The 24,056-nt window shown below is 46.8% G+C and overlaps 1 protein-coding gene and 1 long non-coding RNA gene across 2 annotated transcripts; both read left to right on the plus strand.

Annotated features, from left to right (window-relative positions):
• The first annotated feature begins 297 nt into the window (after positions 1-297).
• On the plus strand, positions 298-6,954 carry LOC135973558 (uncharacterized). The gene is made up of 4 exons (XR_010590463.1): positions 298-505; positions 1,289-1,382; positions 2,042-2,178; positions 6,690-6,954. It is a non-coding gene; the product is annotated as an uncharacterized LOC135973558 (long non-coding RNA).
• A 5,106-nt stretch (positions 6,955-12,060) lies between these two features.
• On the plus strand, positions 12,061-22,944 carry AHSG (alpha 2-HS glycoprotein). Its single transcript, XM_005286014.5, has 7 exons — positions 12,061-12,759; positions 14,260-14,370; positions 17,181-17,265; positions 19,217-19,380; positions 19,673-19,783; positions 21,220-21,294; positions 22,398-22,944. The coding sequence occupies exons 1-7, from the start codon at positions 12,541-12,543 to the stop codon at positions 22,680-22,682; spliced, it is 1,050 nt and encodes a 349-aa protein (XP_005286071.2). The 5' UTR covers positions 12,061-12,540; the 3' UTR covers positions 22,683-22,944.
• The last annotated feature ends 1,112 nt before the right edge of the window (positions 22,945-24,056 follow it).

Raw genomic sequence — 24,056 nt, forward strand, 5'->3', positions numbered from 1 at the left:
TTCTATTTTCCTCACTAGGGCTTAACTTCAACTTTTTAAAGGAAGCCTTTTGGCTTCTCACTGCTTCTTTTACTTTGTTGTTTAGTCACAGTGGCACTTTTTTGGTTCTCTTACTGTGTGTTTTAATTTGGGGTATACATTTAAGTTGAGCCTCTATTATAGTGTCTTTAAAAAGTTTCCATGCAGCTTGCAGGGATTTTACTTTTGGTGCTGTACCTTTTAATTTCTGTTTAACTAACCTCCTCATGTTTGTGTTTAACTAACCTCCTCATTTTGTCCCATTTTGCAAACGGGACAAAGGCCCGCTTTTGCCAGAAATGTTGGTATGGCCGGGACAGGGCTAAAAATAAGGACTGCCCCGGTCAAAACGGGACGTATGGTCACCCTACAGAAATGGTGAAAGGTAGCAGAGGCTACCCAAGAATCCAGGTGTGGCCTTGGTTCAAAGGGGATCAGCAGCTGCAACCTACGCCAGTCGGAAGCAGGCATGCACCTTCAATAGACGGTACAGACACTAACTCTACAGAAAGTTCCCCTTTCTGAAAGTAAATGCTACAGTGTTGGGACACTGTGGTGTTTTCCCTGCCACAGGGATGTTAAATTTAATTATATTATGGTCACTATTACCAAGCGGTCCAGCTATATTCACCTCTTGGACCAGATGCTGTGCTCCACTTAGAACTAAATCAAGAATTGCCTCTCCTCTGGTGGGTTCCAGGACTAGCTGCTCCAAGAAGCCGTCATTTAAGGTGTCTCTAGTTCACCCATCTTATTATTTACTTCTAGCATTGGTATATAAGCACTTTAAAACATGTCACTTTTTAGCTGTCTCCCATTACATGATGTAATTGAATGAGACTTTTTCTCATTTGATGGTTTCTCATCAGATCCTACCTGTATTTTATCACCTTCCATCTCAGCTGCTCATAGTATTATAAGGCTACTTATTACGTGGTTTACTTTTAGAGAAGCAAGGAGGGTGAGGTAATATCTTTTATTGGACCAACTTTTGCTGGTGAGAGAGACACTTTCGAGCTTACACAGAGCTCTTCTTCAGCTCTTTGTTTACTTTTGACATCTCTCTAATTTGACTCTTCGATTTACACTGGAGCTAACAAGTTGTACACTATTCACTAGCTGCTTAGGATGGATTATGACGATGATTTATTATTTAGATTGCAGTCACACCCAAAATGTGCTGTCTAAACACAGATGATACAGGCCCTGAGGAGGGCACAACCTAAAAATATTTTCCATCACGTTTACTGTCTGTTTCCTACCTTTCCAGGGGACGGCAGAAAAAGTGTACTGTGTGGATCTGGCTGTGCTAAAAAGCAAGTATTGCACCAGGAGCCATATACCATGTGGGGATGGTCGAAATGGTAAGATACTTTCATATATTATACACAATACACCTGTTGCTTGGATTTTGCTTTAATCCTTGATTGTTGAGGCAGAACTATTCAGGTTAGCAAAGCCACATACGATGACAGGCCTGATAGCTGGCGCGGTCTGAAATCTACACAGGATGCAGGAGGGGAGGGAATCATAAAAAGAAAAATGTTTCTCCCCCTTCCTGCACAATGGCAAATGGTCCCGGTTTATTCTTGTTGAAAGGAATGTGATGTCTCAGTCATTGCGTTGTCTAATGAGCTACCAACAACATCCATCTGTCAGCAGCAGCATTATTTGAAATGGCCTCTAATGACACTAGGTATATTAACACCCTGCCCCCGGCATTTGAGAGTTCAAGTCCTGGCTTAATTACACTGAGAAGGAATGTGATGTGGTAGATCACAGCAGTGAACTCATAACAATCTGTATCAGCGCTGGCTTCTTTCTTTCTGAGGGGATGCAGAAATCCGGGTAAATGGAATTCCACCCCTCCCATCCCGCCCCCCCGCCCTAGCTAAGGATTGCCTTTGACTAGGGAGTGGGGAATAGGGGAGATCTGTCTCTTTCACACGTGCCCTCTGTATGCAAACACCATGGAGTGGTGCTTTACATCTCCAAAGCCCAAGTAACTCATCTATTCATCTAGAGGTCATCAGCCTGCCCCACCTCTCCTATCCTGGACAACGAGGAAGGCAATCTTAGAAGCCAGAAGATGGACATTGACAATAGCTGGCGAATAGCCTTTTACTCTACCACCTCCTCCCCTTTCTTTGAAGCTCTGTGGTAAGTGGTGTTAGCGACCCGGTGTTGTAGAATTAGCTTTAACGATACTTTTTGTTTTTCAACATTGAACACCCAGTTGTGGCACTGAGGACATAATGTTTACATGCCACGCGAGATAATGCAGGTCAATCGAAGATGTCCAGCTAAATCCCCTGTGCTGCTCTGGAAGTCTTCACCCTCATCTTCCTACTAAAGTGTACTACATTATTGCACACAATGAAACAAAATGTTTGTGGGCTGCTTTGTCACGGTAGCTATGGTAACACCCAATATATTCTTATTGGGCCAAAGCGAACAAAATGACTTGTTTTCTCATAGAAAGTATTTGGGACTTGCTATGCTATCATACATTTCAAGACTTACATTCCAGCTGTAATTCACAGGTACAACTGCAGCTTATCCCCAGGGGAGGTACATGACACTACAAATAAAAATACCTGACACCAATATTAGCACATTTCTTCTTAGGATCTCAAAGGGCTTTAAAAATGTATGAGCTGAGCCTCATCTCCCCTTGAATAGTAGGTAAATATTATTAACGCCCTTTTGCAAATGGGGAAACTGAGGTACAGAGAGGTTAACTGGCTGGCTCAAGTCCTTACAGAAAGTCTGTGGCAGCCTCAGGACCAGAGCCTAGATAGCTCAGCTTCCAGTCCTGTGTATGGATTACAGGACCGTTCTCACCCCGGTAATACCATTTTAACTGTTGGACTGTCACAAGTGAAGATGACAATGAAAGCACCTGCTGTATGGCTCCACTACCTTTGTACAGAACATGGGCGGTGGGTGATCTCCCCTTTTTGGGAGGCTAGCCTGCCAGTCCCGCCCCCCCCAGCCAGAGGAGTCCCGAGCCATCCCGCCCCGCAGTAGGAGGAGCCCCATGCTGCTGCCCCCTCCCACAGCTGGAGGAGGCCCAGCCTGCCCACCCCAGCCACGCCGGCTGGCCCCCTCCCAGTGCTGGGCTGGCCCCAGCGGCCCCCTCCAGCGCTGCTCCAACCACCCTGACCTCCGGCTGGCCCGAGCACCCGACCCCCCAGGCTGGGCCGAGTGTCACCTAGGGTGGCCAACTTTCTAATTGCATAAATCCAAATACCCTTGCCCCACCCCCTGCCCCGCCTCTGCCCTTTCCCATCCCTTCTCTGAGGCCCTCACTCCCTCTGTCACTCACTCTCCACCACCCTCACTCACTCACTCATTTTCACTGGGCTGAGGCAGGGGGTTGGGGTGCATGAGGGGGTGAGAGCTTCACCTGGGGGTGCGGACTCTGGGGTGGGGCCAGGGATGAGAGGTTTGGGGTGCAGGAGAAGGGTCTGGGCTGAGGCAAGGGGTTGGGGTGGGGGAGGGGGTACAGGCTCTGGGCTGGGGTGCAGACTCTGGGATGAGGCTGGGGATGAGGGGTTGGGGTGCAGGAGGGGGCTCCAGGCTGTAGCAGAGGGGTTCAGAGTGCAGGAGGGTGTTCCGAGCTAGGACAGGAGGTTGGGGTGCAGAGGGGGTTGAGGGTGCGGACTCTGGACGGCACTCACCTCGGGCGCCTCCCCGCAAGCGGTGACATGTCCCTCAGCTCCTAGGTGGAGGCACGGCCAGGTGGCTGCCGTTCCTGGCCAATGGAAGCTTTAGAGCCAGTGCTCGGGGCGGGGGCAGCTCACAGAGCCCCCTGTGGCAGAGGCGTAGCGAGCGCCCTCCGTACCCTCCGACCGGAGGGGGCCCCTAAAAGTGGCAAAATAAATACCGCATTCCAGTTTCTGCATTATAAGGGGCCCCATGCAAGGAAGGGGGCCCCTAAAAGTGGCAAAATAAATACCGCATTCCAGTTTCTGCATTGTAAGGGGCCCCGCCCGGACATATGTTCGGAGGGGGCCACCGTTCGGAGGGGGCCACGTTCTTTGTTGCTACGGCCCTGCCCTGTGGCCATTCCTCTGCCTAGGAGCCGAGGGACATGTTGCCGCTTCTGCGGAGCTGCTCAGGCCAGGTAGGGAGCCTGCCAGCCCCGCGCCAACTGGACTTTTAATGGCTCAGTCAGCAGTGCTAAATGGAGCTGCCAGGGTGATGCCTAGTGTTGCCGCAGGCCGCCCCTGGCAGGCCCGAGCTCCAACTTGCTGGCTGGAGCTGAGTCCCCGCCAGCTTCAGGGTAGAGGGGAAGGGAAGGCAGGGCCTTGGGGAGGAACATGGGCAAGGCCACAGCCTGGGTCAGGGGAGGCTTAGCCTGCCCTGGCCTTTGATACCCGCTACCATGGTACAGAAGTCTGCTGCTCCAGGCAGGGACCATGTATTCCTCTGTATTTTGTACAGTGCCAAGCATGCTGTAAGTGCTTATATTCCATTATTTTACAAAGCAAGTTAAAATGATGCATAAGGCCTTGGTGTCATACTCGAAGTTCATTTAGAGTAAGACTGCCCATCTCTGCTTTGCACTCCAATAGCTTAATTCATACACAAGTGCTCATGAAACACCTGGTCGCACAAACACAGATGCCCTTAAGGCAGTGGTCCCCAACCTTTTTCGTCTGGCGCCACCACGGACCATGGCCGGCGGACAAGCATCCGCCGAAATGCCGCTGAGAAGCGGCAACGTCAATAGGCATCGCTGCCGAAATGCCACCGACAAGCAGCGTCATCCAGAGGCGGCGCCGCCGAAATGCTGCTGAAAATCGCCTCTGGATGACGCTGCTTGTCAGCTGCATTTCAGCGGAAGCTCGTCCGCCGGCCAGTACGCGGGCACACATAGATGCCCCGGCGGGCACTGCGTTGGGGACCACTGCCTTAAGGGCACAGCCTAGGCAAGTGTCTCATAAATCAAGAAGCAGACTATTCCAAGTTACACAAGTCTACAACTATGCCATTAGATACTCATAGGCAACATGATTAGAGGCGGGTCTTCAGAAGGCATCTGAATGCAGACAGGCTAATGGCCTTAACGGCATGCTCATGTGTGTTGTGGTAGAAGGCACAGGGATGTTTGTCAGAGAACCACACAAGTGGTATGAGAAGGCATCAGTGATGGAGAGGAGGAGGTATGTGGGGGAGAGTGGGCATTGTGGACAGAGACAAGAACAGATGAGTGCAGAGGTGTGGAGTCATTTGTGGCCTTGAAGGTAAGGACAGAAGTTTGAATCAATGCTTTTGAGGAATGGGGAATCATTCAAAGAGAGGGAAGATGTGGTTACAGTGACAGGCTAGGGAGAGGAGATTAGGTGGCTGTGGTTGGTAGGGACTTGAGATGGTCAACCTGGGTGTCAGGGGGACCAGAAGAGGAAGTTGCAGTAAACAAAACAAGAGGCGATCAGAGGTCTGGACAAAAGAGTTATAGCTCTAGTTATAGAGCGAGAAGATATAGGGTTTAGAGATGTTTTGGAAGAAGAGGAGCAGGATTTGGACATAATTTGGACATGAGGAATCAGATATGGCCCCCCATGGTCACAGGCCTGTGGAGCAGAGAGGAGGGTGGCACCATCAGCCGTGACAAAGAATGGAAATGTGGGGTAGGAAGATAAGGAGCTCTTTTAGGGCACTGTTCAGTTTAAGATGACAGCCAGATATCCAAAAGGAGAGCTCGGAGGGATAGGCTAAGGGTACATCTACACTACAGCGGGGAGTCGGTTTAAGATACGCAAATTCAGCTACGTGAATAGCGTAGCTGAATTCGACGTATTACAGCCGACTTACCCCGTTGTGAGGACGGCGGCAAAATCGACTTCTGCCGCTTTTTGTCGGCGGCGCTTACTACCACCTCCGCTGGTGGAGTTAGAGCGCCGATTCGGGGATCGATTGTCGCGTCCCGACGGGACGCGATAAATCGATCCCCGAGAGGTCGATTTCTACCCGCCGATTCAGGCGGGTAGTATAGACCAGGCCTAAGTCGCTAAGATGCCTATTGCCAAGCCCATGAGCCTCACAGACGTGGTTCTGGTGATTTATTTTCTCTCATCTTATTCAGAAGCCAGTGCGCATAAAAGCAGTGGCCTACTATTGCCAGTTATGTTCATTTACACATACACTGTCTCTCATTTTAGTTGGTAGAACCTAACCACTCTCAGTTTCTGCATTTCTGTCTGAACAGTGTGAACTCTGATGCAGACAGGGCCGACACTTCCACTAGGCGACCATAGGCGGTCGCCTAGGGTGGCTGGATGTGGGGGGCGGCATTTCGCCGCCCTCTGCGGAATTTTGGCAGTGAGGGGCTTCTTCCGCTCCGGGTCTTTGGCGGAAATTCGGCGGCGGGTCCTTCACTTGCTCCGGGACCCGCTGCCGAAGTGCCCCGAAGACCGGAGAACGCAGCTTCAGAGGAGGAGCTGCCGCCGATTACTGTGGAGGAGCGCTGCCGCCTAGGGTGGCAAAAACCCTGGCGTCGCTCCTGGGTGCAGATCTCACTTACTAGATATGACAAGACTGAACAAATTACCAATCCTATCCAACGAAAAGCAGGTGATGCCCCTCTCTTTGTACAAATGCAACAGTGCATGGTGCCTGAAATCAGCCAACGTTACTAACACTTGTGTCTCCTTTTTCTGTAGGTACTAAGGAGGAGGTCACCAGTGTCCGTTCAGAGTGCCTCACGTTTATTGCTCTAGACAGCGTGGAGTCCAGGTCTGCTGTTATTCTGACTCTTCATAAATTCATGGAAAGCAACACGTCCAACAACTTTGCTGCAACATGAGTCAGAGCTTTAAATCTGGCATGTGAATTCTCTTAGTGAATTCACTAAGCAAAAAAGTCAACATGAAAATTAAAAGTTATACTGAGCAGAAAAGACTCACTTTCTTTAACCCCCAACATACCCTAAATATTTTTTTAGATGATAAAACAATCCCTGCCCAAGGAAACTAAAATGTTCCTATAACTTTTATTCTTTTTCTTTTTTATTCCTAGTTTTTCCAGACGCATGGCTGAAGGGCAGCAGAAAGAGCGCGTGTGTGATAGAGGAGTGGGACCCACTCTGCACATTGTCCCCTCCCCCTAAAAAACTAACTCTGTCTGTAGTACTTTTAAACCAAAATCCCACTTGTGAGAACTGTGTAAGTCTTGTACTGGGGTTTTCATTTGGGTATATCATATTCTGCATCTGGTTCCCCAGACTAAGATGTTGCCTTTTTTCGGGTGGGAATCAGGAAAGAGAAAATCCAGTTTCACCATCCTCCCTGTGGCCATCCACCAGCATTGCGGTCTATCCTGTCACCACGGACTTTAACAGGATGGGACCTCCTACCATTTGTATGTGCAACTCTGCATGTGCAAATTGAGAAGTTTGCAAAAGAGCCCATTGTATCTAAGCAGCAACTACGTATTCTTATGAGTAATTTATTTCACTTAATAAACTAAGGGTCAAATCCAGCCCAGCAATAAAAGTGTATTGCTCCTCCCATTGACCTCAGTGGGAATGACATCTGCTCATACCAGGGTTGAACTTGGTTTCCAGTCTTAGCTGACGATGTATGGTTCAGTACAGTGTACTAGGTTTCCCTAACACTGGTAGTACATTTCAGGCTTTGGCTCACTAAGGCCAGGATTATCATGTAGAATTCACCGTCAGAGACGGACTGCATCATAAGACATGACAGCCTCCATGTAAATTGCACATTTAAGTCTCCTGAAACTGCTTAAAGTAGAAGAATCTAACATTGTATTTTCAAGTGTCCTGAACACTAACCTTCCTCTTTCAAATGGGGAGATGAGTCAGTGATCTGTGGATAGTCCTGCAGTGACAGCATGATCAATAAGCCTTGTGATGAGTGGAACTTTGGAAACCTTCCATATCTTGAAACAGGGTGTTTCAATTTAAGGAGCTGCAAGTCTCTTGGGACATCACAGCAGCCAGGTTTTTTCCATTCCCCGAGTCACAAGTTGTGTGATTTTCCACATTTGTAGGTTTTCTTGCATTTTCTTGGGCTGCTGTGTTGTTCAGTGGGAGGGGAAGAGTGCAGTTTCATCCGTGGGTGTTTGTTTGCTTAGCTGGTAAGCACGATTAGTTTGGAGGGCTTGTTTGTGTAATCTGAAGATTCGCTGGATTCGCTCTGCCATCCCTTTTAAAGTCACGTTGCATGTTACTGTACTAGATGCTGGGATGGTGGGCAACTGTCAGTATTGGCAACCATGAAGGCTGGAAACCCCAACTGTAGAATAAGGACAGTCGATGATCAGCCTAAAGACTGATTTCAGCCACAGTAGCTAGACATGTGTGTCTGCTGCCATAATTGCCACTCATCCCATTATGGATGGCGCTTGCCCTCTGTCCTTCGAGTTGGACAAGCAAGACCTTAATAGCACCCTGAAATACCTACAGGGCTGATGCAATAGCCGAGGTGATGGTTGCTCTGCAACGTGGCATCGCTTGCCTGGCAACGTATGCCTCAATGACAAGATTGGAAAGGTTGCATTTATAGTAAGGGAACCAGAAGGACAGGACCTACATATCAGGACAGAACAACATGCGGCAAGATTCAACGAGGGGTTGGAAACCCCCACATCAGAAAATATGTTATTGCTACTGGCTGCAGAATCAACACATGCCACAGAAAATGAGGAAATGGGAAGAAAAAAGTCAAAATCAAAAACCCAAACCAGACAACCTCATATAATTTTTTTCACTGGGAACAAAAAGAGAATCACACAGGACGAGTGCCAATCATGTTGCTCAATGCCCTTCTGGAAGGTACTCGGATAATTCTGATGAGGGTGGGATAAGAGCAGGAATTGAATCGCTCTGCATACTTTCCTAATGTAACCAGACAAAAACCACCCCTCCCACAGAATGGCTCCTAATCATAAGAAGAAGAACAGGAGTACTTGTGGCACCTTAGAGACTAACAAATTCTCTCAGGTGCCACAAGTACTCCTGTTCTTCTTTTTGCGGATACAGACTAACACAGCTGCTACTCTGAAACCTAATCATAAGGACATGTATGAAATTCTACAATTATTTTATGTATTATTTTTAAAGCTCCCAAGTCCCTTGGATCTAAAAATGGGAAGATGACCCTTGGGACACCCCCCCCCCCCCACATACACACACAGTTTAAAACAAAACTGCTGTTGGCCGGATACAAAAGGCCAACAGAATCTGGTAAAGAAGAAGCAGTCTCTAATGCAGGGACTGGAAGTGTTCTGTAGAGCAGGAGATGGTCCAAGTAGTTGATTAAACACTTAATGTTCTGTTGTTAAACTTCTTTCGAGTGTACACACTATTGTGTGTGCCTGATTTATAAAAAGCTACCATACTTGAGCTAGGAAGCATCATCTAATGATTCAAACCTAAGGGTATGTTGACAGTGCAATAAAAGACCCACGGCACAGCCATCGGTCACCCCACCAAGCAGCAAGCAAGCAGCCTTCCCTGGTGTCTCATGGTCTGCTGCACAAGCCTCCCTGCTTCACCCTTCACCTCTACTTCACCCAAAGTCTTCCCCTGGGCCTCTCCCTTATCTACCCCAGAACTCTACTGGGTCATATGACTCACTAGAGCCATGTGACCTTCTACATTTTCCCCGCTTGGAGAGGAGAGCTGGCTGTCACTGGTGGGACTGAGGCCCGTCTCCCCTTAAAGGACTAGCCACCCTGTGACAAGCACCTATATTGACATTTTAGAAATTTGAAAAGAAAAAAAAAAGACTTGTAGAATGGACAATGCATTGAAGATGTAAAGCACCATATGAGTGGTAGAGGCTTTATAATTTTACTTATATGGGCCCATAATATCTGAGATAATATTTTACTTATATGGGCAGCATAATATCTGACAACTTCACAAACGTTATTGACTTTATCCTTGCAACACCCCTGAGAGAGGAACCGACACACAGAGACCAAGTGCCTAATTCCCACCTATTTCAATACCTTGACAAATCTGCCCCAAGTGACTTAGCCAAGCTCAAACAGAAGTCTGGAGCAAAAGCAGGAACTGAAGTCAGATCTACTGAGCCCCGGTGCACTGCCTCAACCACAAGACTATCTAGCACTTCAGACACAACAGCTGTTTCAAAGGGTGTTTAGAATCATCTTATTTTGCTGTGTGAACTATTTGTTTTTTTTATCCATTTCAGTTTCAACCTGTGAACATCAAAAGGAAGGTCTGTCCCAGGTTCTTGGTGCCCAACAGAATAGCTAAAATACAATCAAACCAGGACAACAACAGCAGTAGCTACTGCTGGGGCCTTTCTTTGCACAAAAACAAGCTGCCCCCAAATGTTGCCCCCCTTAGTTTCTACAAATGCTGGTCTCCCCATAAAAATTCCCCATCCCTATCCAGCCCCAACAAACCTCAGGCCTCCCCCAAATGCCTGCCCAAATATATCGGCTTTACAACATGCAGGAAAGGCCAGCAGATTCAAGCTATTCAGACCAAGGTGGGGACTGAAATTCCAAGTCCAAAGGGCCCTCATGGAGAAGGGAAGAAGCCATGAAGAAGGGGCCTTGTCACTCAAACACCTCCACTGATCTCCACTGTGGCAGTATCAAATGGTAGAAAGAGATATGTCTCATGCAGATAGATCTCAAGCCATTAAAGGGTGTATAGGTCAAAACCAATACCTGAAAGGTAACCTTCAAGAGACTGGCTGGGACCAATGCTCTGTGCAATACCACCCACACGCTGTAATCCTCCTGGACTCAAATATTTTCCCATTTGACTGCATATTAGTTGTTATGGGAATATGTTTGCGCTCTGTCTCAAAGTTTGTTTTATTAAGTTGGGTACATTACTGTACAGATGGGGCAATGTGGATTGCAAAATGTGGGATGAGTTGCATTCTGTATGCAAGGAGGGAGTTGTTTAAATTCCTCCTGTTGGCACCACAGACTATGACAGATTAACAGATATGGCAAGGTTAATTCACAAGATTCATAGATTCCAAGGCAAGAAGGGACCATTGTGATAACCTAGTCTGACCTCATAAAACAGGACATAGAACTTCCTCAAAATAATTCCATTTGAACTAAAGCATACTGTTTTTGAAAAAAAAAAGTCAATTTTTAAAAAAAAACATCCAGTCAGCCGATCCAGGCCAGTGGGGGCTGCGGGAAGTGGCGCGGGCTGATGGACGTGCTGGCCGCCGCTTCCCACAGCCCCCATTGGCCAGGAACGGTGAACCGTGGCCAGTGGGAGCTGCGATCGGCCGAACCTGCGGATGCTGCTGGTAAACAAACTAGCCCGGCCCGCCAGGGGCTTACCCTGACAGGCCGCGGGCCAAAGGTTGCCAAACCCTGGTCTAGTTTATTATTCTGCCCCATTACTATATTATCTGGGCCTCTTCCTACACTGTTGATAGCGTCATGTTTTTGTTTGTCTTGTATATCTTGGGACTTGATCCTGCCATCCTTATGTGTTTAGTCCCACTAATTTAAATGTGACTGTAGATGTGAGTAATGGTTACAGGATTTTGCCCTTGGCTTGTTAGCACACAGGAAAGGGGAACACGTCTTACTCCATGGGCCAAATCCTCAAGTCTGTATTCCTTATTCCAATAACATTTCCACTGAAGGCAGTTGGTTGCACTGACTTGGGATCAAATTCTGCTTTCATTTACATCAGAGTAAATTTAGAGTAACAGTACTGAAGTCATTCCAGTTTTACCCCAGGATAACTGAAATCTGAATAAACGAGGAGTCCTTGTGGCATCTTAGAGACTAACAAAGTGATTTGGGCATAAGCTTTTGCCCAAATAAATGTGTTAGTCTCTAAGGTGCCACAAGGACTCCTCGTTGGTTTTGCTGATACAGACTAACACGGCTGCCACTCAGAAAGCTGAAATCCGAATGTATTGTAATCCATAGAGTTAGGAACCTATGTACTCACTGATAATGCCATTGAAGTCAGTGGCAAAACTCACATAATAATTTAGTTCATCACTGATTTTGACCCCATGGAACTGATTTTGATTTCATTTATGCCAGGCTAACTCCACTGATCTTGTTGGACTTACTCCTGATTTAAACAGGGTGAGATGAGCCTCACACCTCAGGATTTCGGTGGATTGGGCTCATCTACAACACTTCTGAATTCTGCAATAGAACTCAGCAGTAGGACTTGTTTTTCTCATGCGCTGCACTTCACGGTAAACAGAGTTCCTAAAACCGTCTTACATTTTGCTGATGCTATCTTCTTTTTTGCAGATTTTGCAATGTCCTACCTGATAAAATTTACTTTGGCTAATATTAATCAGCAAGTTTCATGTTCTAACATATTTACTTTTCTTTTTTCATTGTTTGCGGTAGCTTCTTGGAACTGGGACAAATATTAATCCAGCACGTATGCAAATTTTTGTTGTGGTATATTATATAAACAAGACTGTCCTCTAGCTTCTTCCATCTTGGCATTAGAACATTGTTCCTAGCTCTGTTATACTGAAAGGGAGCCGCTTTTCTCATTGTGCCATGAAGGGGTTAGGAGCGTTACTATTGCTTGTTCAGCTCCTAAGCTGCAAAGCTGTACCCCTGGGTCCCTTTCATCCCCTGCATCCACGGGTCATTGACTGTGATGACCCAGAGTCTGAAGCAGCAGCTGCCGTAGCTCTGGACTACATCAATACCCATCATCTTCATGGATACAAGTATGCACTGAACAGCATTGAGAAGATCAAGGTGTTGCCCAGGGTAAGTGCTACATGAAAAAAAGGAAAAATTGCAGTGAGGTTGTCTGGGAAGTTGAATGCTTCAGACACAAAAGGCTTAGAAATGATTGATGAGATAAATGTGAGGTCCTCCGCTGGTGTAAATCGGCCTGGCCTCATTGATATCAATGGAGGTACAGGATTTACACCAGATGAGAATCGGGCCCGTTATCTTTAGTACGCAATGTGTCTTTTTAAAAAGCAAGACAGGTGTTGAGCAATATTAATATAGTAATGTGAGGGGCCCAATTTACAAATGTGATCTCCTTGTTAGGGCAGATTGGCCTTTAGACACATAAAATGCTCGTTTATGTGCCTACCAGTGAATCTGGGCACCCACATTGTGAGGATTACCCTTGTGAGGTATGTAAATGCTGTTTGGATAAATTTATTCCTAGTGTAGCTCCACTGACATTAATGGTGTTACACCAGGTCTGAATTTGGCCTAGTAACCTTCCTGTGCAGATGGGGAAACTGAGAATAAGCAGTTGTGGCCTGAATTTTCATGTATGTGACGGGCCTTTTACATCACTGTAGCAGTGTCCACCCGGGATGTTACTGTGCAGCAAGCTGGTGCCCTGTAGCTTCACACCCTGGCTTGCCACACAATAATTCACTGGGCCGGCAGGGCCTAATTCTCCTCGCACTCATACTCGTTTTACACCAGTATAACTCCATTGGCTGTAGGGGAATTACTCTTGGTTTACACTTGAATACGTGAGAAAAGAATCAGACCCCAGCTATGACCCCCAATGCCACAGACAGAATCAGTGACAGAGCCAAGCTTAGAACTCAGGAGTATCTGAGGCCTCTAGTTTTGTGCTCAGATGACTAATGCTGGAGCTGAAAAAGTGTAGGTGGAGCTGAAACAGGTCCTGCAGTCCTAAGGCAATGGGGGTGTCTGAGCCAATGCTCAGCAGCTGTAATTCAGCATATCGCCATTGAAATTAATGGAACTAGCTCAGTATTCACCAGCTGATGATACGTTCTTTTGCCTAAGTGAGGCCAGCAGGATTGAGCCTGTCCTGGCAGGCAGTTTGTGAGGTACCTTGCCTAACACTATGGAATTACTCAGCTGTAGTTTTTGTGCCAGCAAAGCTGCATGTCACCTTTAAAGGACTGTCGGACAGTAGGAAACTAAATGACCCAGGAGAACTGGGTTTGGTTTCTGGTGTCTTCTTCTTACAACCCACTATATTCAGATTGGTCACTTTAGACACTTGGGGCCAATTTCTGAGCTGGTGCAAATCAATATGGCTCCGCTGATGTCTATGGACCTATGTGGATTTACACCAGCTAAAGACCTGGCCCGTCTTTTTTATAGAGTTCAACATTATGGGACAGTTCCTGATCTCAGCTACCCTAGTGAAAACCTAGAATTATTCAACTGAAATCAGCAACAGGGACTAGAATTTAGCTCAATGGGAGAAATCTGGTGATGTTTACAGAAGTAATTAGTGAAAATAACTTCTTTTCCTTCCAGAGGCCTACTGGAGAGATATTTGAGCTTGAACTTGACTTATTAGAGACTGTATGCCACATCGTGAACCCCCTGCCCGTTGAAAATTGTACCGTAAGGCCATTGACAGAGTATGTAAGTGTCTGAAATTATCATTAGCTCTGTGGGTAAATGTGAATTGTATGTGTTGATTATAGCAGGGCAAGACAAGCTTTCACTGGATATTTCTCTTTTTCCAGGGCAAAAGTCTCCTCTGAGATCAGCTTTGTAAAGCTCATATCGTAAAGTTCAAAGCTGATATTCTGCTCTCCTGACATGCATAGATAATAATAATATTTGGCATTTTATTTTTCTCTAATGGCTTCCTTTCAAGGAGATTGATGCACTTCCCAAATACTCATTAGTTAAACCTTCCAATACTTTTGTGAAACAGCTTAACATTATCCTCATTTTACAGGTATGGGAAACTGAGGCACAAAGAGATTAAAGTGACTTGCTGAACATCCCACAATAACTCGGTGCAGAGCCAGGAATACAAGCCAGCTCTTCTGCCCTAGAGAGCTGCCCTCCTTCCTCCAAACAAAAGGAAAAATCAATGGCAAATCCACACACATCATAGAAAAAAACACAACTGATTAACAAATTTGACCATTACCATGCATATCAGACAGGAGGCCAGTGCCCTAAGTGAGCTAGTGCAAAATCGGAGCCTTAAGGAAGATATTTACATATAACCTCACCATGACATTGATACAGAGTGAGGGAAAGCTAAGTTGATGGAGATATCCTATCTCCTAGAACTGGAAGGGACATTGAGTCCAGCCCCCTGCCTTCACTAGCAGGACCAAGTACTGATTTTGCCCCAGATTCCTAAGTGGCCCCCTCAAGGATTGAACTCCCAACCGTGGGTTTAGCAGGCCAATGTTCAAACCACTGAGCTATCCCTCCCCCAAGTACTAGCTGTTTTACTGCATGAATGGGCAAACCTCTAGTTTACTTCCCAAAGTCAGCAGCAAAAGCAGTTGATGTCCTTGTAGCGCACTGTAACCATCCAGGGAGCCCATTCTGTTTATCTTTTGTTAAGTTCCTCACTTACATTCTTTCTCCATCAGTCTCCAAGGGTATATACCCATCCTGCAGCTGGAGGGAGCCTGGCTAGACAGACTCGCTCTAGCAGGGCTCAAGCTAGTGCACTAGAAGTAGCAATGTGGGTGTTCTGGCTCAGGCTTTCGAGTCCACCTGACCCCCTAGGCTTCGTGGGCCAAGCTGCAGCCTGAGTCAGAACATCCACACTTCTGTTTTTAGTGTGCCAGCGTAAGCCCTGCTACCGTGAGTCTGTGTTGCCACGCTGAGAGGCTGGCTCCCAGCTACGGTACAGAGATACCCTAAGAAAACACAGACTGGCCCTATCCACGTATGGTTAAAACTGCGAACGCGACCAAAATGTTTCTAGTGCCCTTCCCCTGAAGGGCTCTCCCCTACCCCCCATGTTATAACGGTGGAAGTGTCTAGGGGTGTGGAGGGAGGTGGAGAATAGATGGCTGAACTATAACATAGTTCTCTGGAAAGGATCTCTGTTTGCACAGGTCAGGGAGTCGGTGCTGCTGTTGTTTCTGGAATGGTTTCAACCACAGCCTGTTCCAGGCCAAAGAGTTCAGTGTGTTGCAACCCCGGTGGGGAACCATCAAAGATCGCAATGCAAACATCACTTAAAAGCGTGGTGCCCTTTCTTTCTCCCAGCCATTCAAATATGAGCAATCACCACCTTCACGCTGAGACTACCTTCTCACCCTCCCTCAGCCCCTATAGTTCCACTCCCACCTCACCCCCTGATTATCTCCTGGATTTCCATCTGGTCTTGTTATGCCACCTTTCAACAGGAGGGAAGGGCACTAGAGTACTTTTGATCAAATATCGATCCAATCTGGGTGAAACTTTCCACATACCCAGCCTGTGCACATTCTAAGGCTTGTATGCACTCAGGATTCAGCCATCAGTAAATCCCAAGTTGTAGACAAGGGAAACTGTGATTTGCACCAGTTGAGCTCACCCTCGCGTAATACTAAGGTAAGCTTCACCAGTGCAAACCACAGCTTTCCTTGGCTGCACCTGGGGCTTGAACTGGTGCAGGTACACCAGTGGCTGGCCACCCATGGTGGAATCAGAGCAAATCCCAAGTACAGGCAAGGCTAAAGTCCTTAGGCTTAATTGAATCTTAAGTGACCCTCTGCATAGGGGTGAATTTCACCTCTTATGACCATTGGGTCCAAACCTTTCTGAGCCAAAACACTCATACAAGTCAATGGGAGTTCTGCCTGAGTGAGGGCTGAGTGGAAAACAGAGCCAGAATCTTAGGGCTTCGTCGTGTGGACGTGTCCAGGCTTAATTCGATTTAACCCTGCTAAAGTCGACCTAAACTCGTAGTGTAGACCAGGGCTGAGCCAGAATTTTGCTTGTTGTTTCTAGTGATGGGCCAAGCAACACAGTTCAGGGCTGGGTCTGATTCCACAGTCAGCACATTACGTTGCCACCATACCATTGACTAGCAAAGGGTTATGAGAGCATTAGTGGCGGCTCTGCAGGAAGCCTTTGTTTACAAATAAGTGTGTTGAAATTGTTTGCTTTCTTGGAACATTTTTATTAGAGAAAGACTTGAACTAAGCTCCTGGTCCTGAAGCCCTCTTAACTACCAAGAATTTTGACATCCGGATTTGGATCCAAATTTTGCAGCTCAGGGTCTACCTCTGCCTTTTATAAACCACACACCCTGGGAATGGTTTGGCAGGCACTCAAGCAATCAGACTGGGTTCGCCAGGAAAACACCATGCCAATCCTCATTTCCCTGCACTCACTAATAAAATATCTGTCCCCTTCTAATCCTGCTTCCTTTCTGAGAAGCTGTTGGCTTATGTGAATGATGTAACCCTTTGCTTTTGTACCTCCAGGTTGTTGAAGGTGACTGTGATGTTAAATTGCTCAAGTTGGATGGAAGCTTTTCCGTATTAGCTACCAAATGTCACTCAACTCCAGGTAAAGTCTTTATTCTTTGTCAGGGTTTATGCTCGGGGGTAGTGATGGGGAAACATGAAAATTATCATCATAAACTCTGGGGGTATTTATGGTTCTCTAGTTCTTCTGCTTCTAACGTGTTGCAAAGTGAGGTGTATAAACATTCTGAGATTGAAGAACATGCCAGTTAATGGGCTTCCCAAGGCTGGCTATCTTAGAAGTCCTTTTTTTCCCTGGTGTAGGTCCACTAGCAAGTAAGGATGGCCCAGTGGTTGGGGCACTGCCTTAGGCTGTGAAAGACCCACATTCAAGTCCCTGTTCTCCTGTTATCTTCCTGTGTGATCTTGGGCAAGTCACTAACCCTCTCTGCACCTCAGTTCCACATCTGTACAATGGGGCTGATAATGGTTCCTTACCTCAGGAGATGGGCACTGCTAGGATAGCTTGAACGGATGCTCTATGGACGAGGTAATATCCTTTAATGGACCAACTTCTGTTGGTGAGAGTTTCAAGCTTACACAGAGCTCTTCTTCAGGTCCTGTGTAAGCTCAAAAGCTTGTCTCTCTCACCAACAGAAGTTGGTCCAATAAAAAATATTACCTCCCCGACCTTGTCTCTTTAATATTCTGGGACCGACATGGCTACAGCAACACTGCATACCCTATGATCAAATTGGTCATGGGATATGTGGACAAGGCCATTATGCTATTAATTTATCCCTCTCTCTTTACTCATGTTCATCCTGAGAGTTGAGATCTGCTCGGGCAATCTCGGGAACAGATCCCAAGTTTGAGCTTGAAGTGGCTGACAGCATGGCATTCTCACTCATGCCTCTGGAATTTGCTTCCTTGTTAGTCTGGCGTTGCCTGCATTTGTTGACCTTCACGGCACTTTGCAAGGTTCAGCGTATTCTCTAAGCTCAAAATTTTCAAAAGGAGCCATTGAAAAGTGTCTCCATTTTGGGGTGTTCATCTTAAGACACCTTGGGCCTGATTTTCAGAAGTGATGAGAAGCATTGCTCCAAGGAGCTCCGACAGTGTTGCTCCCCTGTATTAGAACTGGGTGTTTTGTGAGAGGGAGAGAAGAGCTAAGAAGCTGCTCTGAACTGGGTGTTGAGCCAGAAGGAACAGAGCAGGGTCAGAACCAGCAACCAGAACAGCAGTAGCAGGAAGGGTAGTAGAGTGGAAAAGCAAGTTGCTCCTTGCTCCCACCGCCTGGGGTCCCTGTGGTGGTTCTAGTTACCTAGAGATTTTGTTGCTTTCTCAGCCAGAGGTGTACCATCTACCTGCTGCCCCAGAGTGACCCATTACTGGGTTGCAACCCACCAGCTGAACAGCACTTTCGTAGGACATTCTTGGCCAAATTATGTTCTCACGTAGACTTGTGCAACCCCAGTGAAGTCAATGGAATTGGACAGCTGTAGTTATGGACAGTATCTAGTACCTTTTTCCCCCTCCACTCATTCTCCCTCCCTGGCAAATTTCATAAGAGAAGCACTAATTTTAGTCAGGGAGAAACACACACCCACACAATCCGAATTCCAGTAATTTAGAATCTCATTTAATTTCTCTCATATTCTTTCAGCAATAACAATGGGCTAAATGCTGAAGCCCCCTCATTTTCACTTAGACAAACTCTCATTGGTGTCACTGGTAGTTTGTCTGAGTGAGGATGGATTAAAACTGAATAACAACCTGGAGAGCTACTGAAGATCAGGAGAAAATTTTTTTAATAAAGACTTAAGGAGCTGGCATGCAAAAGCACATCCCCCTACCCCCCCACCCCCCATCTGTGAAAGGTTGCCATCTCTAGGCCAGAATTTGGTGATTCTTTCCCATACCACAACACCACCAGCTGCACAGTTTGGAACAGGATATAAAAATAATACCGTATCCCACAGAACAGATCTACAACGCGTTCAAGTATCACCTATAAACTTGTCAAAACATAACCTGTCTTGTTTCATCTACAGACTCAGCTGAAGATATTACTAAAAACTGCCCCGACTGTCCAATATTCGCACTTTTAAATGACACTCAGGTGATAACTGCGGTTGACCTTGCACTCGCTCAGTATAACGGAGGACAGGATGGTGCCTACTTTAAACTCCTTGAAATTGGACGAGCTCAAATTCAGGTAACTGTTGAAACTATGATTCTTGCTATATTACAAAACAGAACATCCCTCCCGTGGTTATTATGCAACGCTCATTTGCTTGTGTTTGCAAACAAGTTTGGCTTGCGCTAAACATGGTGTTGTTTTCCCAAGAGTTCTGTGGCAGCTAGCCATGTGATTCCCGCAGACTTCAGAGGGAGACAGAGAGCTGAAACCTACAGGGACCTCTTAGAAAATTCACCCCTTTATATTTCCTTGGCAGTTCTGTAGTTCATGCTGCAAAGACAATTAAATGGTATTAATGTTTTATCAGCATTTCCCAGACATTGTCACTGTCGAGTTTGCCGTTGTTGCCACTAACTGCTCAGCCAAAGATGCCCATGATCATGTGGATGACTGTCAGCCGCTGGCTAAGGACCTAGCTGTAAGTATGCTGAGACTTTACTCCTGATCAATCCAACTCAGAGGTTGAGATGAGCCATCTTATATTGGACCTGATTCTGTAAAGGATTAGACGCTACATGGATATAGGGTGCAAAGGGCCTATCCTGTCCATGACATGATTTCCAAGACCACGTCGAATCTTTTTCCCCCTTTATCATACAGGAGTTATACTTTGATGTACTCTAGTGGAGACAGTTTTAAAAGGGTGAGGCCAGGGGAATCATTTGCACAGAACATTTTATTAAACATGGTGCATGTTATCCTTTATTATCTGTACTGCACTAGCACCCAGAGACCCAGCCCTGTTGTGCTAAGGCACTGTACAAACACACAACAAAAGAACAGTCCCTACCATAGGTGCCGACTCCGGGGTGCTCCGGGGCTGGAGCACCCACAGAAAAAAAATAGTGGGTGCTCAGCACCCACCAGCCACCCGCCGATCAGCTGCTTGGCGGTGGTTGGGAGGCGCTGGGGGGAAAGCAGGGAGCGGGGGGGAGGGAAGAGGCAGAGCAAGGGCAGGACGCACTCGTGGGAGGGGGTGGAGCATGGGAGGGAAGAGGTGGAGCAAGGCTGGGGCCTTGCAGGAAGGGGTGGAGTTGGGGCAGGGCCTTGGGGCACAGCAGGGGTGGAGCACCCACCTGGAAAGAAGAAAGTCGGCGCCTGTGGTCCCTACCCTGAAGTGCTTCAGACTACATGGTGTTAGTGCACTTTAGTTTGATACCTAAGCTCTCTAGCACCTTAGCATCAACTACTGTGTGTCCGCAGCTCTTCATCTTTCTCATCTATAGCAATTAACTGCAGTTTTACAGTTTGGGTCTTTTAGCTGGCTGTCCATGTAACCCTCCTTGCATGCACACACGGACAGTTGGGCACCACACTGGAAGAGTGCTAACAGGGAGTTAACACATATTCACTGAGGCCTGGTCTACACTGGGGGGGCGGAGCTAAGTCGGTCTAAGTTACGCAACTTCAGCGACGAAAATAGCGTAGCTGAAGTCGACATATGTAGAGCTACTTACTGCTGTGAATTCACTGTGGTAGGTCGACTGCTGATGCTCCCCCGTCGACTCCGCCTACGCTTCTCACTCTGGTGGAGTACCGGAGTCGACGGGGGAGCGCTCAGCGGTCGATTTATCGTGTCTTCACTAGACGCGATAAATCGACCCCCGCTGGATCGATCACTCCGGAGGTAAGTGTAGACATACCCTGATTGTACATTTAAAGGCAATTATGCCATTCACTTCGATGGGAGCAGAACTGGCCTCAAAAGGAAGCATTTTACAGCTTAAATTTGTAAACAATGTTTAGGTGTTAGGGGTTTTTTGAAGACTGTACTATCCCTTAGGTATTGTAATGCAACTATCTTCCACTTTCTAACTATGGATTCTTTAACTAATTGTCTTCTAATTTTGACAGCAATTTGGCTTCTGCAATGCAGAAGTTCTCACCAAAAACAACATCACGGTGTTCTGCACAATTTACGAACATCAGGTACGAACTCTAAATATTGTCTTTATTTTCAGAATATTTCCACGATCTTAAAACTCCTTGTAGCACCTGTCCAGGAGCGAGCTCTTCCTCCATTGATTGCACTAGTTTCTAGGTGCAACGCAAGGGGTTAACTTTAATGTGTAAAGCTTGGTCTGAGTTCCTTCCCAGTTGCCTTAAGGTGTTCTATGCTGGAAATTGAGCCACGTTTGTCACCTGACATCAAACATAGTCCCACTTTGGTCCCCTTAACCATGATTGAATATGATTATAATTATGTGCAAACGAGGCCAACCTGTGCTCAGGATCCATTGTCACAAAGCATGTCAGTCCCTCATTCTAACAGGTGTCTATCACACACTCTTTGGTCCTGTCCATACCAGTGGACAAACTGTGTTCAACTAGGGTTGAGGGCTGTCTAGCAGTAAACCATATTTGACATTAAAAGGGCCATGAAATTGACACTGCTACTTGGAACCCGCTCAGGAGATGAGATCAGCTGGGGCACTTTTGGTAACAGTCCCTAGATTTGGTTGAATTAAATCTACATTTAGACATTTTGCTTGAAATGTACCATCACTGCTAAAACAGGTGCAGCTCCACTGGTGATAGCCATAGCAAGAGTGCCCCTGTAGACTGGGGCTCAGGCATGTGCTTGTGTTTTAGCCACCATGTTGCTCTGAGCAGGGTTAGACGACATGGCGGTCAAAATGCTGGTCTCTGGCCTAGCGTCCCCATCATTGATACCAGCAGTAGAGCTGTACCAGTGGTAGCAATGGAGGAAGTTTTAGGGGGGCGGGGGAAGTAACGTGCAAGTTAGGGCAGCATCTGGATCTGAGTATTTCACTGACTTCATAGGAATTGCTCAGGATTTATTCTGGTGCAACTGCAAGTAGACCCCACAGAGCTACTGATTATTAAAGAATGTGCAATAGCAGGTCCTGTCTTTGCGTTCGAATCTGGAGCCAACCTTTTCCAAAGTTCAGGGATATTTTGGATCTGGGGCTTTGCTTCTGGGTCCACCTCTAGACAAAACCAAAGTACCCATCTATGATAAACTCCAAGTCACGGAGCACACAAACAGGACAGATGGCTTTCTTTTCCAGCCTGGAGTGACCCACCGTCACCTGATTCAGGATCACTTGGGAGGACAACTTCCCACCGTGGTACAAGGCTTCAAGCATCATGACCTCAGGCATTTCCACCACGGCTCACTCTATGTTACATCAGAGTCCAGCTCTGCAGAAGCTCCTGTTGGTCTAACACAAGCAATTCCTGTGGTCAAAAGAGATGTCGGGGCTGTTGTTGATCCAGCCATTCCTGCTCCCCCTGTAGGTCCAGGTCCTAAACACCCTGTGTGTCCTGGGAGAATACGACATTTCCAAGTGTAGGGTAAGGTACGTTAGCCAGCTGCAAGTGGGTTAGCTGGTGGCATAACCCACTTCCAGAGCACACTGCTAAGTATAAGCGTCTGAGAGCGCTCAAATCCCTGAGCTCCAATGAATTTCAACCCGATATATGAAAGTGATCGAAAGCTCACAATAATCTGCTCTGAAAAGTAGGCGACCACATACTGCGGCTGCTGTAAAACCCAGAACTTCATGATACGAAAACCAACCAAAGGTGCTTCACAAATAAAACTTTAAACATGAATGCCTCTTTGCCTTCTTTCTATCCATATGCATTATCTGCATCGCCTCTCCTAATTGCTCGGTAACCTGCTTCATGGGGTGATGAGTCATATATTGGGCCTGATTTTCAAAGGCACTGAGCACCTGCAGCTCCAACTGACTTCAGTGGGATATGTAGATGCTCAGCACTTCTGAAAATCAGGCCAAGACAGCTCTTAATCCACAGGCAGAAAAGACTTTGGGGAAAACTGGAAGTGTGGTCTTCTGCTTTCCCTCCCATCCTTTGTCTATTTTAGTTCACAGGTTCTTTGAGGCATGTGCCTGCCTTTAATATTTGATTAAAACACCTAACTCATTTTGGGGCATGACATCATGAGTGATAACATCAGTGTTCATTTACAAAGACAAAGAGATGGAATATGTAGCCGAATGCATATAATGTAACAATAAGATGGCCAGGCTTCCTCCTGTTCCCTAATTAAATAAATAAAAATGCATGGCCTTGAGTCTCTTAACCACATCTGCCATTTGCTGCAGGCTGCTCTGTAGTAGTGCCACAGGCTGGCAGCATCTGCAGTTCAGGACCAGGCACACCTGATGGCGCTCGCTGTCCTGGCAGGAGATTATGATGTGCTGTGTATATGCATGTATGCGAGGAGATATCTATTTAAAGTAAACGTATCTGCACACAGCCCCATGCGACCATAACAGGATCGTGCTTGCCATTTACTGTTGTGGTTAATAGACAAGGTCTCTCTCCGTCTCTCTCGCATATATAAGGGCTAAATTATACCCTGGCTAGTGCAGTGATGATGATCACAGAAAATGGCCAGTGTGCAATTTTCTGTAGGAATCCTGCCAGCCAGGCCAGGATTCCACAGGCCGGGGGGAAGGTGCTGGGCACACACTGGTGCCCCTCTGAAGAGGAGCAGCACTGGCTGGAGCATACATGCTAACCAGCTGGACGTGCTGCCAAATCTGCAGACCACACGTTGATTCCGTTCTATACTTTGCTCAGAGTCATTGCCTTGGTCGCCGAGCACCTTCCAGTAGAGCATTAAGCAACACAACGAACACCTGTCCTTGGTGACATGGTGCACTAGTAAGTGCACCAGATAACCACGTCTCCTACTA

Source organism: Chrysemys picta, chromosome 9 (genome assembly GCF_011386835.1).
Source record: "Chrysemys picta bellii isolate R12L10 chromosome 9, ASM1138683v2, whole genome shotgun sequence".
Classification (NCBI taxonomy): Eukaryota; Metazoa; Chordata; order Testudines; family Emydidae; genus Chrysemys; species Chrysemys picta.

What these genes read in the sequence shown, in the direction of transcription:
- AHSG (XM_005286014.5), top strand. Translation starts at nt 12,541, where the DNA reads ATGAAGGGGTTAGGAGCGTTACTATTGCTTGTTCAGCTCCTAAGCTGC. An exon ending in AGATCAAGGTGTTGCCCAGG is followed by an intron (nt 12,760 to 14,259) that starts GTAAGTGCTACA and finishes TTTTCCTTCCAG; the next exon opens with AGGCCTACTGGAGAGATATT. An exon ending in GCACAATTTACGAACATCAG is followed by an intron (nt 21,295 to 22,397) that starts GTACGAACTCTA and finishes TTTCTTTTCCAG; the next exon opens with CCTGGAGTGACCCACCGTCA.